Source organism: Ovis canadensis, chromosome 4 (genome assembly GCF_042477335.2).
Source record: "Ovis canadensis isolate MfBH-ARS-UI-01 breed Bighorn chromosome 4, ARS-UI_OviCan_v2, whole genome shotgun sequence".
Taxonomy (NCBI): Eukaryota; Metazoa; Chordata; class Mammalia; order Artiodactyla; family Bovidae; genus Ovis; species Ovis canadensis.
In genome coordinates this window covers 118764191-118782036 of record NC_091248.1, presented here as the reverse complement: position 1 = coordinate 118782036, position 17846 = coordinate 118764191, and the positions used below count along the sequence as shown (strand labels likewise).

The 17846-nt window shown below is 50.0% G+C and overlaps 1 protein-coding gene and 1 long non-coding RNA gene across 10 annotated transcripts in view; one reads left to right on the top strand and one right to left on the bottom strand.

Annotated features, from left to right (window-relative positions):
- Nucleotides 1–6833: 6833 nt before the first annotated feature.
- The window catches only part of DENND2A (DENN domain containing 2A), a 98687-nt gene continuing 87674 nt past the window's right edge, over nucleotides 6834–17846 (top strand). For 4 of the 9 annotated variants that reach the window (XM_069588566.1, XM_069588558.1, XM_069588564.1 and 1 more), the window contains exon 1: nucleotides 16629–16755. In XM_069588566.1, coding sequence (XP_069444667.1) covers nucleotides 16743–16755 — 13 coding nt within the window. In that variant the 5' untranslated portion in view covers nucleotides 16629–16742. Of the gene's footprint in view, nucleotides 7212–7620; nucleotides 7710–16628; nucleotides 16756–17846 lie in introns of those variants that run through there. The other 5 variants (XM_069588562.1, XM_069588560.1, XM_069588561.1 and 2 more) reach the window with 5 other exon arrangements.
- LOC138439567 (uncharacterized) lies at nucleotides 13173–17499 on the bottom strand. Its single transcript, XR_011256772.1, has 3 exons — nucleotides 17248–17499; nucleotides 15832–16003; nucleotides 13173–14489 (listed from the first exon to the last, which is right to left on the bottom strand). It is a non-coding gene; the product is annotated as an uncharacterized lncRNA (long non-coding RNA).

Genomic DNA, 17846 nt, shown 5'->3' with positions numbered 1-17846 from the left:
CCTGGATGGTTCTGCAGTCCTCCTCTGATGCAAGTGCTGTCTCTTGGCTGATGCCAAGTGGTCCAGTGGTCTGGGCAGTTCCCCTCCCTCCACCTGAGGGGTTGTGAGACCCCTTCCAGCTCTGCCCGCATGCCCCGCCACGCTGCCTGCAGCTCTGCTCCTGGAACCTCATCCTCCTGGAACCTCATCCTCCTGGAACCTGTAAACTCATCATTTGCATGCTGGGCGGATGAGAACAGCAGCTCCTGACAGCAAAGGCAGGCAGGGGTTGTCTGAGGTCACACTGCTGGGCTCTGGCGCTCATTCATGGGAGCCCTGGGCAAGGTACCTGGCTCTTCTCGGCAGAGGCTTCATTGGTAAATGAGGCTGCTGTTAGAACCCACCTCCTAGGTGATCTGCGGGAAGACTCGGCGCTCCCTGGCACCCACCCAGTCACCCAGGACAGAGCCAGATGAGGATGAAAACATGCAGCTGCTTTGTGCTCTTCCTGCCCACCTGAGGGGGTGGGGGCTGGGAGAGACCTGAAGGCCATCTGGCCCCATCTCCCCAGGAACCTGAGACCCACAAACAGAAGTCACCTCGCTCAAAGTCACACTGCTATCTGTGGTAGTCAGAAGTCACCGGGCTTGGGGACTTGCCTGGCAGTCCAGTGGTTAACACTTCAACTTCTAATGCATGAAGTGTGGGTTAAATCCCTGGTCAGGGACGTAGGATCCCACACGCCTCATGTCAAAAAAAGAAAAAAGAAACAAAGAACAGAAGTAATATTGTAACAAATTCAATAAAGGCTTTAAAAGATGGTCCATATAAAAATTTTTTTTAAGTCTCCTGACTTGCCTTTTATTTTTTAAATTGAAGTATACTTGATTTACAACGTTGTGTCTCTGGCTTTGCTAGTGGTAAAGAACCCCCCACCAGTGCAGGAGACTTAAGAGGCTTGGGTTTGATCCCTGGGTGGGGAAGAGCCCCTGGAGTAGAAAATGGCAAACCCCGGCAGCATTCTTGCCTGGAGAATCCCATGGACAGAGGAGCCTGGTGGGCTACAGTCCATGGGGGTCGCAAAGAGCTGGACACAGCTGAAGCACCTTAGCACACACGCAAAGAGTTGATTCACAATTTTGTATCTCTGGCTAGTATTTTGATTTTAATCTTATTTGACCTGAGAGATACAGGGAGTGGATCAGATTTTAGGGCCTTCCAGAAATGTGCGCCCCCAAAGTGTGGCCTCCAAAAGGCAGCACAGTGACTTATCACCGTTTGGAGGTCTGAAGGCTGAGATCAGTGCCTGGGTGGGTATTAGCAGGGAAGATGAGCTGGCAGGCTTTAATCCCAGAGGTATGCACCCAGATCCTAATGTCGTGACAAAAGTGTTTGAGGGGGATTCTCGACTCTCCCTCATGTCAGAGGAGATCATCTAGTTGGCCAGGAAATAGATGCGAAGCCTTGTGTCTTAAGTATGATCCAGAGTCGGTCCGACTACCCTACTGTGTTCTGCAATCACAGTGCGCAGGAAGACCAGGACCTGCTTAAACACAGAAATCCGCGCCTCTTTTTCAAAGAGTATCTCAATCGCCATCCTCTTGTTCCTTTCCCGGAAGTCTCCTGGGTCTTCCAAAAGGAACAGAGAAGGGCAGAAGCACAGAGGGTACTGGGCATCACAAGTATGACCCTGGAGACTGCCTAATGGTGAGAGATGCAGGCCCTCTGTGGCTTGGTTCTCTGCTTTTTGTCAAAGACACATTCATCCTTGTAAAGTTAGGAATGCTTTAATTCTTTGTGGAAAAAAAAAAAATATGACCCGTCAAAGTAAGCTAGCGGCATAGGAATAAAACAGATGGTGCTTATGCAGAAATGACAGAGTATCATGATATTTGCCAATTTGGTGATTCTTTGAGGTTTCCAGGGGTATCCTGACAAATGTCCGCGGTTCCTCTGTGTGTGTGTGTGTGTGTGTGTCTGTGTGTGTGTCTGTGTGTGTGTGTGTTAGTTGCTTCTGTCATGTTTGACTCTGTGCAACCCCATGGACTGTAGCTCGCCATGCTACTTTATCCATGGGATTCTCCAAGCAAGAATACTGGAGTGGGTAGCCATTCCCTTCTCCAGGGGATCTTCCTGACCCAGGGATGGAACCCAGGTCTCCTGCATTGCAGGCAGATTACTGTCTGAGCCACCAGGGAGTGATAAACAAATGCCACTTACTCCACAGCGCCCCCTACAGGGTCCCCACAGCTTCCAATCTCCCAGCCCTAGTACAAGAAATAGAGAACAGGAGAGCATGAACCCGGGGGCGGGGGGCGGGGGGCCGCCAAAGAGACAGGTCCCTCGAAGCCAGGGGGTGATATAGGAGGCCCAGGGTCCTCGGTCCAGGCTCCTCTCACCCCTTGCCCTGGGTGGCCTCCACTTTCCCAGCCCCATACTTCCCCTCCCATCCCATACCTCCTGGACGACGTTTGATTCCAGACCGGGAACAAACCAAGCCTGGTTCTGAGGTTTGGGTGGGATGCTTGACTTGGTTTTATTTCCTCAGAGGGAGGCAGCCAGGGGTTGTGGTGGGCAGGGCAGGAGCTCGCATCCAGCTGTCTCCAGGCTGGGCAGAAAGGGCCATGAATGCAATGAGGGCCCAGAACAGCAGGCGGGAGACAGCTTCCTGGGGAGGCAAGGAGTAGGATGCCTGCAGAAGAGGAAGCCCGGCTGCCACCCCAGATGGCTCCGCAGGCTCAGGCCGAGGGATAAGGAGAATCCTCACCAAGGGTGTGTCAAGGTGAGGCTGTGCACTTTGTCTGCCCCGAAGACAGCCTCCTTCCTTGCTCAACCTCACCCAAATGTCACAACGGCCTGGAACACAGATAAACGATTCCCCTCTCCATGCCAGCTCTCTAGATAAAATAAAAGAAAATTTAAAAAAACAACCAAACTTCTCATTTATCATCTACACTGTGTATGACTTTCAAGTACGCCACTGGCAGGCCACTGGGACTGAGAGAGAAGTTCATGTCTGGCAAGAAGTTGGAAAGGAATGGGTCACAGTGACCCACCAGACTTCTCTGGTGGTTCAGATGGTAAAGAGACCCAGGTTTGATCTCTGGGTCAGGAAGATCTCCTGCAGAAGGGAATGGCTACCCATTTCAATAGTCTTGCGTGGAGAATCCCATGGACAGAAAAGCCTGGTGGGCTACAGTCCATGGGGTCACAAAGAGTCGGACATGACTCAGCGACTTAAAAAACAACAAGCCCAAGCAGGGTTATCTCTAGGGAGGGGTGTCAGAGATGCCTGTGGCTTCCAGGGTGGGACAAGGGTAAAATGCTTATCCAGACTCCCCCCTCCAGAGTGACTGACACTGGGGATAGCCTCTGCTCTCAGGCAACCTGGTTTGACAAACAGGCTGGGACCCGTGTGACCTCAAATAAGTCACATCACGTCTAAGAACTTGGTTTTCCACCCAGAAAATGGTAGGGATGATCTCTAATTACCCAGGAGTGTGGAATGGATCAGGTGCCCTGACAGGTGAAGTGCCTGGGACTGAAGAGATATTGCTCAGGAAGTGTTTAGCATCTCAGAGGAAGTTAAGCGGATATTCAGCAATTTGGGGGACAGTAGAGGTTCAAAGGCTGCTTCTCAGGTTCTCACCTTGTCTTATTCAGACTAGCCTCCCTCCCCAGGTCCCACAGTTCTCCTTCACTTGGCTTATACTGAGGGGATGTCGGCTTTGGGCTGATGGCCATGCCCGGGCTGAAGGCCCTGGACCTATAAGGGGTAGGGGGAGGCAGAAACTCAACTCAGGGGGGAAGCAACACGGCCTGCCGCCCTCCTCCCTCCTTGACTCCTGAGTGCCACTATGCTCCTGAAAAGAAATGAGAGATTAGGAAAAGAATAACAAACAGGCATCCGGTCCCATCACTTCATGGCAAACAAAGGGGAAAAAGAGGACGCAGTGGCAGACTTTATTTTCTTGGGCTCCAAAATCACTGTGGATGGTGACCGAAGCCATGAAGTAAAAAATGCTCCTTGGAAGGAAATCTATGACAAACCTAGACAGCGCATTAAAAAGCAGAGACATCACTTTGCTAACAAAGGCCCGAATAGTCAAAACTATGGTTTTACAGATGTGAGAGTTGGACCATAAAGAAAGCTGAGCACTAAAGAATTGAACTGTGGTGTTGGAGACAACTCTTGAGAGTCCCTGGGCCTGCAAGGAGATCCAGCCAGTCAATCCTAAAGGAAATCAACCCTGAATATTCACTGGAAGGACTGATGCTGAAGCTCCAATACACTGGCCACTTGATGCGAAGAGCCGACTCACTGGCAAAGACCCTGCTGCTGGGAAAGATTGAGGAGAGCAGGAGGCAACACAGGATGAGATGGTTGGATGGCATCACCGACTCAATGGACGTGAGTTTGAGCAAAGTCCAGGAGACAATGTAGGACAGAGAAGCCTGGCGTGCTGCAGTCCATGAGGTCGCAAAAAATCGGACACCACTTAGCCGCAGAACAACCACCAACAACAAACAGGAGCTGAGGGAGAGTGCCCCCCATGGGCCAGGCCTGGTACTACAACCTTTACTTGAAGATCTGCTTTAATTCCCACAATACCCTGCGGTGGGTACACCTGCTATTTCCAGCGCACAGTTGAAGAGGCTGCCAGTTAGAGAGGCCAAGCAGCCTGCTCCAGAGCCAAATTTGGCCGTCTGTCCCAGAGGCCCGTACTCTTCAACAGGATGTTGAAGGAAGAGGAAGGCAGGGATAAGAGATGGTCTATTGTAACTTGTGGCTGCTCTAGGTGGAGAAAGCAGAATTCAAGTTCAAGAAAAATGAACTCCATTCCCCCTCCTCCCATCAGCACCTTTCCAGACTGAAGCCAGGCACTACCTCCAGCTCCAAGCCTATTCTCCAATGTGGGGAAAATCTGAGAACAGTCAGGGCGACCAGGGAGAAGAGAGGACTGCTGAGAGGGTCTTCCAAGTTCTAAGGCACACCTCCCTGCCAATCCCTTGGAGGGCTACCCTGCCCCTGGAGCTGGAGAGCCAGGACTGGGGAGGGACCAGGGGGAACATCAAACTGGGGAAAGCTCCAGGGAGCCAGCTGGGATGGGAGCACATAGGAAAGGAGGGCTATGGTGTCAGGGTCAACCATGGGATGGCCCAGGGATGCGAGCAGCCAGCCCTAAGGAGCAGCGGGGTTAGGGGCTGTGACAGGCAGGCAGGAAAGAAACTTGCAACACACAGGCCCCAACATGACTCATCAGAGTCTGACCTGATGAGCTAAGGCAGGGAAATTTTTCTAAAACAAGTTAGTGTCCAGAATTCAATGATGAAGGAGCAGACCAAGGAGTGGTGGCCTGCCATCAGGGGACACCATAAGGGGCTCCCTGGCCTCCTCTCTGATTGCCCCCTTGAAATGTGACTGGTGGTTTGAAAGCCATAACCCTGAAGGTGACTGACCTGTTCTGTGCAGTGGTTTGGGAGAGCCCCCTGGGGGACCTCTCAGGTCAATTATTCTCCATTTGCTCTTTTCTCCACTTTGCCAGTTTGCCTCATGATATCCTAGGACTGGGGAGTCAAGAAGCCAAGTCTCTGATCTTTTTTTGTGAAGTGAAAACTTACTGAATGATGCTTTAGCAAACTAAACAATAAATGCTTACACCTTGCAAATTTGTATTGGGAAAGTTAACCGTGTTTAGGACTTCCTGGTAGTCCAGTGGTTAAGACTCCACACCTTCCACTGCAAGGGGCCTGGGTTCAGTCCCTGGTCAAGGATGTTCCGCATCAAGGAAGTTCCACATTCCATACAGGCATGTTTAACATGTTTAGTTGAAATGGGTATGGTATGGTGGAGTTTGGGGAGATGTAAGGAAGTCTACAAAAGCTTCAAAGATCTTGTAGAATGAGCAAACCTCTCAGCAAAGGAGGAGACAGCTTTTCCATCTTTGTAACTGTGATATCTGAATAAGCCCCTCAGACCTCAGGTCCTCTGTCTATAGGAACTTCCTGGGCGGTATGTAATGTTCCCCACTTTCTACAATCCTTTATTTTCTCTTTCCCCTCTCTCTTGCACACCTCTTTTCTGAATTCATAGGCTAAGCCTCTCTTTCCCTTCTCTTGCCTTGCTTAAGCTTTAGTCCCGCCTTTTAGGAACCCGTGGACTGAAGACAAGCATGACTTTCCTGGGAGATAGAGATGGGCGTGGAGCCTTCCCCCACACTCACAAGTCACAGTGCCAGCTCCATCTCCCTTTCAGCAGGGAACTCAGGCTCATCAACTTTCCGCGGTCCTGGCACGGCCCGCAGCATCAACTGCCCACAGCATTTTCACGTGGACTTCTTCTTTGGCAGTTCTAAATCAAAATTAAAAGATCAAGCTTTGTCCCCTGGTCTTTTGTCCTCTGCGAGCGGTGGCAGCAGGCGCCATAAAGTCGCTTTTCCTCTAGGAAGCTTTTCCTGACCCCCACCCCACCCCCACCCGCTACGCGCGCCGGGTTCGGAGTCTCGTGCCCCGCGCTCAGGGGCCCTGGGCTTTCTCGGTCAGCGTCTCGGTGCAGACGGACTTGGAGCTGCAGAGCCAAGGGTGGCGGCTGACTCTGCCTCGGACGTCCCACCCCGAGTCCTGCGCCCGAACCCCAGTCGGCGCTCCCACCAACGCGTTACAACGACTGGAGTGAACTGAGGGCAGGGAGTGTCGCGGCCACTCCGCAGCATCTGTCTCAAGGGCTCAGGGCCCGGCTGAGCGCTGAGCGCGAATAAACCCCCCGGCCGGGTGGAGACGCAGCCGGCCACTCGCTGGTCTCCAGCAAAGAAAGGGTTAAGCCGCCATCTCCTCCCCCCACCTCCCCACCCCCCAAAAAAAGGGCGAGGGGAAGAGTCCAGCAGAAGGTCCTGTTTACGGGAGCCGCTCTAGGGTCCGCGCTGCCCTGGGAGAGGCGTTGCCGTGGCAACGGGCCGGGCGCCCGCCAGCTGCGGGTGAGCTCACCGAGCGCCGGCGGGCGGGGGGCGGCCCGGCTCAGAGCCGCCGCCGCCAGAGGAAGGGGCCGCCCTCCACTCGCCCACGGCGGCCAGGCGGCGGGCACGCGAGCGCGAGGCGCGGGGAGAGGCCCGGCCGACAAGAGCGCGGGGGACTGCGGGCCATGGCGCCCCGGGCCCCCGCCGCGCGCCGCCCCCGCCCGCCCGAGCGCCCCCGAGCTGCGCCTCGGAGCCCGCGGAGCCGCGGCCAGCCAGGAGGTAGGGCCGGGCCGGGGGACGCTGGAGGGGACGCGGGGGGACCGAGGAGGGGACGCGCGGGGAAGGGGCGATCGAGGAGCGGACGCGCGGTGCAAGGGGTTTTGGCGGGGGCGGTGGAGAAAGACTACGGCCGGAGCTGCCTCGACCTGGAGCCGTGAAGTGGCTCTCTGCAGACCAAAGACGGGGTTTCCCGCGTGCGGACGTGGGGACAGAGGCGCTGCAGCCGGATCTGCGGGACTAGAGCAAAGTGTTGTCCGGACGTCCTTCCGGGAGTTCCCGAGGCCGTGGTCCCGCGCCCGGGGAACCAGCCGAAACCGGGCAGAGCCCCCGCCCTCCGCCGAGCTGAATCCCAGGGGCGCGCGCGCGCGCGTGTGTGTGTGTGTGTGTGTGTGTGTGTGTGTGTGTGTGTTTAGCAAGAACCGGGAAAAGCTGAGCAGCCAGACCTCTCGCCGCTCCCCACTGTGGTCAGACTTTTTGCAGTGTTGAGAAAGCAGAAAGGTGAAGATGATTGCATGATCTTATTTCTCCCGCTTTCCCCCTCAGGATGGGGTTGGCAGCAGATGGAATCCAGGGGGAGTCTCTTAACACAGGATAGAAGGATATTGAGAAGGATCATAGGGAACTGGATTCAAACCATAGCAGAGAGCCAGACCTCCGCGGAGGAATCCTGTCCTGGAGGGCATTGGGTGGGGAAACTGGACGTTGCCCTCCAGGGGCAGAGATTGGGGCAGGGGTAGGGCACTGTCTTTGTTTTTAACCAGCTGCTTCCCAATGGCTCAGTGGTAAGGAATCCGCCTGCCAATTCAGGAGACTCGGGTTCGATCCCTGGTGGGGAAGATCCCCTGGAGAAGGAAATGGCAAACTATTGCAGTATTCTCGCCGGGGGCATCTCATGGACAGAGGAGCCTGGCGGGCCACGGTCCATGCGGTCACAGAGTCAGACAGGCCCCAGCAGCTAAAACAGCAAGTTGGGGAAGGAGCCAGGGGACTTTTAGCTGGTGCTGAGATACACTTTAGCACTATGACTTCTCTAAGGTTCTAGATGTCCCAGTGCAATAATGGCCCCAGAGTTGTAATAGGCATTACAGTAATTCTGTTATTAAACTTACACCTGCGGTGGTTACTACCTAAGAGAAAAGAACAATATCCTTTCTGCTTGCCAGTCATCAAGTATCAAACACACCAGAGGAGTGAAGCAGAAGTGTCTTTGGGGTGGGCTGCCTACAATGAGCAGAATTCTACAAGAAGTCAAGGGCAGAGAGTAACTTTTCTTAGGAAAGGCAGTGAAAAGGCTGGCTTTCTTTCAGTCCTTTCATTCTGGAAGATTTGAACTCTGCTTCCCTGGTGGCTCAGATGGTAAAGAATCTACCTGCAATATGGGTGACCCAGATTTATTCCCTGGGTCAGGAAGATCCCCGAGAAAAGGGAATGGCTACCCATTCCAGTATTCTTGCCTGGGGAATCCCATGGACAGAGAAGCCTGGTGGGCTACAGTCCATGGGGTCACAAAGAGTCGGACACGACTGAGCAACTAACACTTGCCCTTCTTTTCCCTTTCCCTGTGTTGTGTATTCATTCACTTAGCCACTCTAAGCGCTCGGCTAAGGGCGTAAGGTATCTGCCTTCCTTCCAGGCGCTTACCATCCTAGCTGGGTAGTCAGACAAAAAACTAAATCCAGTTGGCATCTGGCCTCGCCCTGAGTGCTGTGTCCTGGGGGAACCCAGAGCAGGGACACCCACAGAGTAGGTAAGGCCAGGCTGAGCCCTGAAAACCTCTTCACCAACAAAGCAAAAGCAGAGAGGGTTGTTTCAGGCTGAGGGAACATCCTGTGCAGTGTCACCAAGGGGGAGGGCGAGGAAGAGGCAAATGTGGGGAGAATTCATGGTTGTAATTCCCAGAGGGAAGAAGGATCTCCCTGAAGCAGGAGCCAGATCACTCTGTATTCTAGAAAGTTCACTCTGCTTACTGGGTGGAGGCTCAGAGAGGAGGAGACGGAGGCCTTGCAGCACCCAGGCTGCAGTTACTGACCCGCAGGGTGACGGCAGTGGTGACGTGGATGGAAAGAGCCAAGAGATAAAGAGATGGGACCTGGTGGCAGACGTGGGGACACGGTCAGATGACTTAGACGAGAACTAAATGCAGAGACGCTCAGGAGAAAACAGAGCAAAGCAAAAGGAATGGAGATTTTGAATGGCCTGTATTTAGCAGATTACAACACTTGGACAATGAATTTGGCTCGGAATTCTCTGGCAGCTTAGAGACAAACAAAAATACTCTGGATTGCACAGTTTGGGATTTTGGACAAGAGAAAGCATACAAATTCATTTTCAGGACAAATTTTTTCCTGGAATTGAACTCAACTGGGAATTTGTCATGTGGAAGTTTGTGTAAAGACTAAAGAGTAACAGAGGAAAAAAAAAAAAAACAACCTTCACTGTCAGTGTTACAAAAGATGGGAAGATAAATCTCCGCATAACCATTTTCCTATACCATCTTCCTGTTATGACTTGAGGACATACTGCATTGTGGGCAGTGGCGACGTAGGGCAGTGCGGGCCCAGGGAATCCTATGGAGGAGCCGTGGGCTCTCCAATGGAGGAAGAGATGATACTTACTCTGATGAATGTAGCGAGTACAGCATCCCAGTGCCCAGCTATGAAGGGGGAAGCAGGAAAATCCCGGTATAGCCCATAGGCAGGTGGGCTAAGACTGGTCTGGAGAAGGAACCTGGTAAGGCAGAGTGTTGGGAAGATTGGCATCGGAAATCCTGACCAAAGAGAAGCAGTGAAAGGAGCATTTGAGGATCCCGTTCAGCTGGGTAAGTCCAGTTCCCCTAGTTGTCCAGGCCTTTGTGCCCTCCGACCTAATGTTAAGGCTGCTCCTAGGGGTTGGGGAAAGGGTGGGGCTCAAGACACCAGAGATCCACTCTGCTGAGGTCAGGGAGGGCAGGAAAACTGTTCACTGCAACGTAAGGAATGTTGCAGAGGAACGGGGGTGTGAGCTGGGTAGTTCTGCACTCAGCCGCTCATCTGGCCAGGCCCTTCCTATTGGTTTCTGCAGAAGGGTGAATCTGCAGAATCTATGTCAATGCATTCGTAACATGCCCGCAAAAGTTTAAAGCACTGCTTGCCCACTGTAGAAGTCTTGAGTAGGTAATTTAACGACAGGGTAATGATAATCTACCCCATCTGCCCTCCCATCACAATTCTTAGCATTTTAAACTCAGGGTACACATTAGAATACACGTTTAAATGCTGAGGGGAGAAGTTTTTTAAACAACTGATGCCCAGGCCCCTCTCCAGACCAAGTCAATAAAAATTTCTAAGAACAAGCCCTGGGTATCAGTGTTTTTAAAAGGTCCCAGGTGATTTTAAGGTACTTCTGTGGTTGAGTGAGGTTGCTTTTAGCCATCACCTAAGAGGGCTCATCACCAGAGGGGACTGAAATCACAGATTCCAAAAGCAAAAACCTTGTAGAATTTAAAATTTGGAAGCCTGAAATCAGCTGGCTAGTCAGCCTTCACCATCAAGATCTAAAGCCGCCTTGAACAGATACAGGTAAGAAGGCTAGTATGTATATGTGTATAAAGTACTTTTTAACAAAAAGTCTAAAAGCATAATCACAGGCCTTCTACAGTTAGGTCTGCTTGGTCTAATACTATTGGATGCAGTGCCTCACCTTAGCCAAAACTGAAGAACCTTGGTAACTTTCTCTCTCTGCCTGGGACCCATATAGGTCTGTCTGTCTTGATTTCTGAGCCTCTAAGCTGTGGATTCTTTATACTTCCCTCCTGATATTCAAGTATATGTGTTCTCCGACCTCTGTCTTCTAGATTGGAGAGAAGCTGGGAGAAGTAGCTTGCCATTTAACATGCATAAAGTCTCAGTCAAAAGGAAAGAATCTCTTAAGAGCTGAATTTCAGTAACTATCATAGGATAATAGGAGTAGTAAATTGAGGCTCAATGGCTTTCCCCAAAACCCTCAAGTATAGCTTGCAAGCAGTTGCTTCCTTGGCTGCGGGCAAAGTTGACTCAGCCTCCCCCACACTCTCTGGAACCTGCCCCCTTTATTTTGCTTCCTGGAGGTCCATGGACGGTCTGACAGTTACTCAAGAGTGACAGAGACCCCTGCTTGGGCCTGTGTCATGCCTAGTATCCTGGTCCTAGGCATGGTCCCTTCTTCCTCCACCGGAACCAGACAGCTGCCACAGGCACCTGGGCTCTCTGAAACCCCTGCACTGGCCTCCCAGCTGAGGGACTCAGACACAGCTGCCCCTTTAGTGATGGGAGGCGAGTCAGTGCCGGAACTGGAGTGAGTGAGTGACTCCGTTCTTTGACTCAGTTCTCTACATTTGGCCCCAAAAGCAGGGAAGCCAGAGTCAGTGCATCCTTGACCCTTGTGTTAAAATCATTGTCTGATTTGGGCAAAAATTAATCCCAGCTCAGTTTGCCTAGAAGTTAAGCCCTTTGCCAATGGGAGCCCAGAATTGGCTTCCCTTTGACACATTCATCCTTGGCCTGTGGTCAGCTGAAAGAGGGATGAGTCTGAGACCCCATTTTCCAACTGGCTGTACTACTAACAGTCAAGTTATGGTTCCTTCCCAACGCTTCCCCCTCCCCGAGCCTTAGAGAAGGAAGGGGTGAGTCACCCTTGCAGCAAGCTTAGGGAAGAGGACCTGCATTGTCTTGGGGAACCTGAGGATCCAAGCTTTGCTTCAGCAGGAGAGGAGGGCAGGACTACGGTAAGAGCTTGCATACCTTATCAGGAGGGCTGTCAGACCAGTTCAAGCAGAGTAGCAAACACATTTCCTTTTTTATTTTCTTTAAAAGTGTACTTTAAAACTTTCAGATTGAGGATTTCCCTGGGGGTCCAGTGGTTGGGACTCTGTGCTTCTAATGCAGGGACACGGGTTGGATCCCTGGTCAGGGAACTGAGATCCCACCTGCCGCATGGTGTGGCCAAAAATTTTTTTTTTTCAGAAGTAAAACTTTAAGATTACTTTTATATACACATGTATGTATTTATATGTAAACTATAAAAACTATCCTTATTATAAAATATTTAAGTGCTGGTCTCTCAGTCGTGTCTGACTCTTTGGGACACCATGGACTAAAGCCTGCAAGGGTCTTCTGTCCGTGGGATTTCCCAGGCAAGAATATTGAAGTGGGTTGCCATTTCCTTCTCCAGGGGATCTTCCCCACCCAGGGATTGAACGCAGGTCTCCTGCATTGCAGGTGGATTGTTTACCAGCTGAGCCATCAGGGAAGCCCCCAAGCAATACATAAAAAGGACAGCTGCTGTCCATGGGGTTGCAAAGAGCTGGACATGACTTAGCAACTGAACAACAACAAAAAGAACACAGTGAAAATTTTCCCCATCCTTACTCCCTTCTCAGAGGTGATCACTATTTGGTATGTATATTAAATCCCCCTAGACTTCTTTTCTTTACATGTAATGTATTATGTTTGTTTGTTAGAAAAGCGGAATAACTAAACAGTATTATGTGAGAACAGTTCCATGTGGGACATAACATAGTCCTTTCCTTTCTAACAGCTACCTAGTTTTCTTGTGTATGAATTGACTTTATTTCTTTAACACATTGTCTATTGATGAGTAATTAGTTGCTTCTGATTTTAGCTGCTGTAAATACTCTCCAGCACTTGTTCCAACATTTCTGTATATAAATTCCCAGAGGTGGAATTGCTAAATTAAAAGATTTCAAAGCCAAACGTATATTGAATATATCCATGCCCAATGATGGATATTTTAATGAAATGAGATTCTTTTTTTTTTAATTTATTTATTTTTTAAGTGAAAGTTGTTCAGTCGTGTCTGACTCTTTGCAACCCCATGGACTGAATTCTCCAGGCCAGAATACAGGAGTGGATAGCCTTTCCTTTCTCCAGAGGATCTTCCCAACCCAGGGATCGAACCCAGGTCTCCTGCATTGCAGGCGGATTCTTTACCAGCTGAGCCACCAGGGAAGCCCAATTTATTTTTTAATTGAAGGATAATTGCTTTACAGAATTTTGTTTTCTATCAAACATCCACATGAATCAGCCATAGGTATACATGTATCCCCTCCCTCTTGAACCTCCCTCCCATCTCACCCCTCTAGGTTGATACAGAGCCCCTGTTTGAGTTTCCTGAGACATACAGCAAATTCCCGTTGGCTATTTTACGTATGATAATGTAAGTTTCCATGTTACTCTCTCCATACATCTCACCCTCTCCTCCCCTCTCCCTATGTCCATAGGTCTGTTCTCTATGTCCGTTTCTCCATTGCTGCCCTGCAGATAAATTCTTTGGTACCATCTTTCTAGAGTCCATATATATATGTTAGTATATGATATTTATTTTTCTCTTTATGACTTACTTCACTCTGTATAATAGGCTGTAGGTTCATCTGCCTCATTAGAAATGTCTCAAATGCATTCCTTTTTATGGCTGAGTAATATTCCATTGTGTATATGTATAAAATGAGATTTTGATACTCAGTTTTTGAAAAAATTGTAAAATAGTATTACCCCTCTCACCCTTACTCCTCACTGAATTTACTATGAATTTCTATTTAAGTTAGATATTGTGTGGTACATTCATAGAGGCAATCCATTATTTTGAGTTTTGTTAAAATTTTCAAGGCAACATATTGAAACTAGAGTTTCTAAGAGTTTTTCCATGGCTTCTAGCTCGTCATCCAACAAATTGTCCAATATTGTCTCTTGCTGTTGGTTTGTGTTCCGAAAATCTTGATCTCATATAACCACGAGTTCACATAATTGTGTAGGCTGAAACCTAGAATGGGCAGAGTGGGTTACACATAAGAGCCAGCCCAGGGAAATAATTCTCTATCATGTTGTCGTTGTTCAGTCACTAAGTCATATCTGATTCTTTGTGATCCCATGGACTGCAGCACACCAGGCTCCCTTGTCCTTCACTGTCTCCTGGAATTTGCTCAAATTCATGTCCACTGAGTCAGTGATGCCATCCAACCACCTCATCCTCTGCCACCTCCTTCTCCTCCTGTCCTCAGTGTTTCCCAGCATCAGGGTCTTTACCAGTGGGTTGGCTCTTCACATCAGGTGGCCAAAGTATTAGAGCTTCAGGATCAGTCCTTCCAATGAATATTCAGGGTTAGTTTCCTTTAGGATTGACTGGTTTGATCTCCTGTAGTCCAGGGGACTCTCAAGAGTCTTCTCCAGTACCACAGTTTGAAAGCATCAGTTCTTTGGTGCTCAGCCTTCTTTATGGCCCAACTTTCACATCCACACATGACTACTGGAAAAAAACATAGTTTTGACTATATGGACCTTTGTTGGCAAAGTGATGTCTCTGCTTTTTAATCCTGTTTGTCTATGTCATAAGGGTTGGACTTGATTTAGCCCTAAGTTCTTTGCAAATCCACTTTGTACAACAGATAGGATAACTATATATACAAAGTGGGACACTTGGAAAGTAAAAAAGGAGCACTAAAGATAAATTGTTTGTTTGTTTTATTTAAACACACTTCATTTTTCCTTAAAGTACTTGTGAAAGTATTTACTTGAAAGGGAAAAGGACAGTATCAAATTTTAAATATAAAAATAATTCTTATAGTAGAATTGGTAATATCTAAGGATATGATCTACCACGTTGGCTGGATTGGTATATATTGTTTTCTACTTGTTTCTTGCTATTTTGCCATTAACAAACAAAAAAATAAATTGTTAATTGCTATACAGCCAGCCAGTCTGTCCTGGGAGCATCCCTGCCAACTGCCAGCTGGCAAAGGGCTGGACATGCCAATCCATTCTTCCTGCAGGCCTAAGTGTACCGACCCAGGGACATGATTTTGTGTCATCCCTCTGCCCCCCAGCTTTTCTTAACTCCCCCCTAGAGTAGATACCTGAGTGCAGGGAAGGAGGACGGGCCCAGTGGCTCACCCAGTGCTGCGTGTCAACTCCTTCCCACTAACCGAGTCAGAGAGGATGGGTACCACTGTCCCTACTTCCCACAGCTCACTGTGGAAGAAAATACAGCTGCCTTTTCCCAGCAGATTGGAACCATTAAAGCAAAACATTCTATAATTTTATGTGCGCTTCTCACGTCCCTGGGAAATACAGACTCAACCTCCCAGATGACCGCGCAGAGGTATTTGTGGGAAATTGTGCCACAAATCAGGATTAAAACTGGCCTTGCATGGTCAGGAGAGAAGTTCTGGGGGAGAAACCACAGAGCACTGATTTGGTCACTGGGCAGGAGCTCTGGGGCAGCCTGAGACGTAGAACCTGCTTCCCTGCAGATGGAGTGGGACCATCTCTCAGGCACAGACTTGGTCAGGGCGGCAGCTGGGAAGACACGGACCGCCAAAGCAGCCTGCCCGGGGCGCTGGGCTTCTCCCAGCGCAGTGTCTCTAGCTCACTGCAGGTCCAGAGGGATTTCTCCACTCGCTGCTCTGAGCTGGAGGTGGGAGTCATTCAGATGTGAAATGAAGTGTGTGGTCAGCCAGCCCCACATACAAATCCCTGGCCGCCTGACATCCCTTTCCATCTGGTCCGTTTCATCGTCTGTGTCTGTGACAATCAATAAACACACACAGCTCCCAGGACATCAAACAGGGACCAGTGCTCTGTTTACCCACCAGCTGAACTGATGCATCTAACAGGATAGAAAAACATCAGAGAGGAGGGGCTCCTTGATGCTTCCCCAAGTGATGAGACTTGGCGATTCCGGCACTGCAGAGACAGAGTCAAGAGAGGTTCCTGTTCCAGGCTCTCCTTTCACCTGCACTCAGGGAATCCAAGATCCTTGACCTGGGACAGAGGGAAGAGTTACAGGGAAAAGAGTCAGAGTGCTTCTAGACACAGACACAGCCTGGATTCAGGCTGCCTGCTGACTAGAGAACAAGAGAGGAAGAGGGCTGCTTTCAGGATGAGGAGACACAGCACCTGCCTGAGCCCCCAGGGCAGGATCGCAAGCTCCTCCTCACGTCCCTGAGATCTGGCCTCCATCCCCGACTGTCTGCAGAGACTTCATCCCGTTACTGATTGTGAGGCCACTGTACAGCTAGCTAGTTCACTGTTCTTAGTTTCTGAGCTTCCTAACATGACTTCCTAACGTGACTTTCCTGACCCAGGTCACGGTCGATATAACATTGCTCTGGTGACATGTCTGCACCACTTGTCAAAAGGCTGAGATGCTTCTCTGAATAGTCACTCCTGGTGTCCCACCATTTTGGGACCCCCACGACCAGATCCAGCCATGAAAGGGTCAACATAAAGCCCTGGTGATTGGCTGGGGCCCAAGCCCCTTTTGTGAAGCATTTTGAATAATGCCTCCTCCCCTGAGACACCACACCATCTGGGTTATGCTAATTGTCTCTGGAGATGATCCGATCTCCTTCGCTGATTCCTTTTCTTCTCATTCAACAAGCATTCACGCCACACCCACAGAACACCAAGATCTGGTCCAAATAGACATTGTGGAGGAATAAAAAGAAGCCCAAGGCAGGTGTTGCGCCATCAGACCTCTCTGTCCAGTTGGAAAACCCAGATGAAGAAACATGGTAAAGAGCTCAGTCAAGAGAGAGTCCCCCCCACACCTCCGTTCCTCACTCTCTTCTTTGGCCTCACATCCCCCGGGGAGAGCTTGTCCACGCTCACGGGTTCTTCGGCTGCATCCCCAGATCTTCTCCACCCCCCGCCCCCCAGGGTTGTTCTCTAACCAGACTCTTAGATCGCTACCTCTGGCTGCTTGATCTGTATGTTCCTCTTGAGTATATCCGTTCATATCTCCCATCATGTGCATGCTTGCTTACTCAGTTGTGTCTGACTCGGTGTGACCCTGTGGACTGCGGTCTTCTAGGCTGCCCTGTCCATGGGATTCTCCAGGCAAGAATACTGGAGTAGGTTGCCATTTCCTACTCCAGGGGATCTTCCCCACCCAGGGATTGAACCCACATCTCCTTCATTGGCAGGCAGATTCTTGACCACTGAGCCACCTGGGAAGCCCCTTCTATCATGTATCCTGTTTATATTCTGTGGAAAGCAAACCGTACCTCTGCTTTCTGATTCCAGAACGTCTCCAAGTCTATCTGCCAGTCCTTCCATCCTCCTCTCCGTGTTTCCACATGTCCCAGAGCAGCTGTCCCACCATCAGTCTCATGTCCAGGGTGGGACGTACTGTCCCCTTTCTTCATGCTCTTGCCTCACCTGAAAGACTCTCCCAACTAGGCCAAAGGGCCACCAGATTCTACGTCTTCTCTGAAGCAGTCCGTGACTCCTCTGACTCTCATTGCCTGCCCACTTCTAAATTCCTCCAGTTATATTTCTTTCATAACACTTACCACGGTGGTTTGAATTTAGTCCCTAAACCCCTCTCACATTGTGGCTTTTGTTAAACATGTTGTCAGGCATCCCCTAGACATTTAAACTAATCTTTTGGTGTTGAAAGGTTGTAATCTTTCATTGCCATTGGTTGATTGGGTTTGCATCTTCTATCCCTAGCTCTAGGGCAGGGACCATTCCTACAGGTGTGTATTTCCCAGCAGCACCTCATGTGCTCAGCTCCTTGATTGATCTTGTGGATTAATTTCAAACCCATCCATGCTGGCTCAGATTAGTTAAATAAAAATTGCCCATATCTCAAAACTTAGCT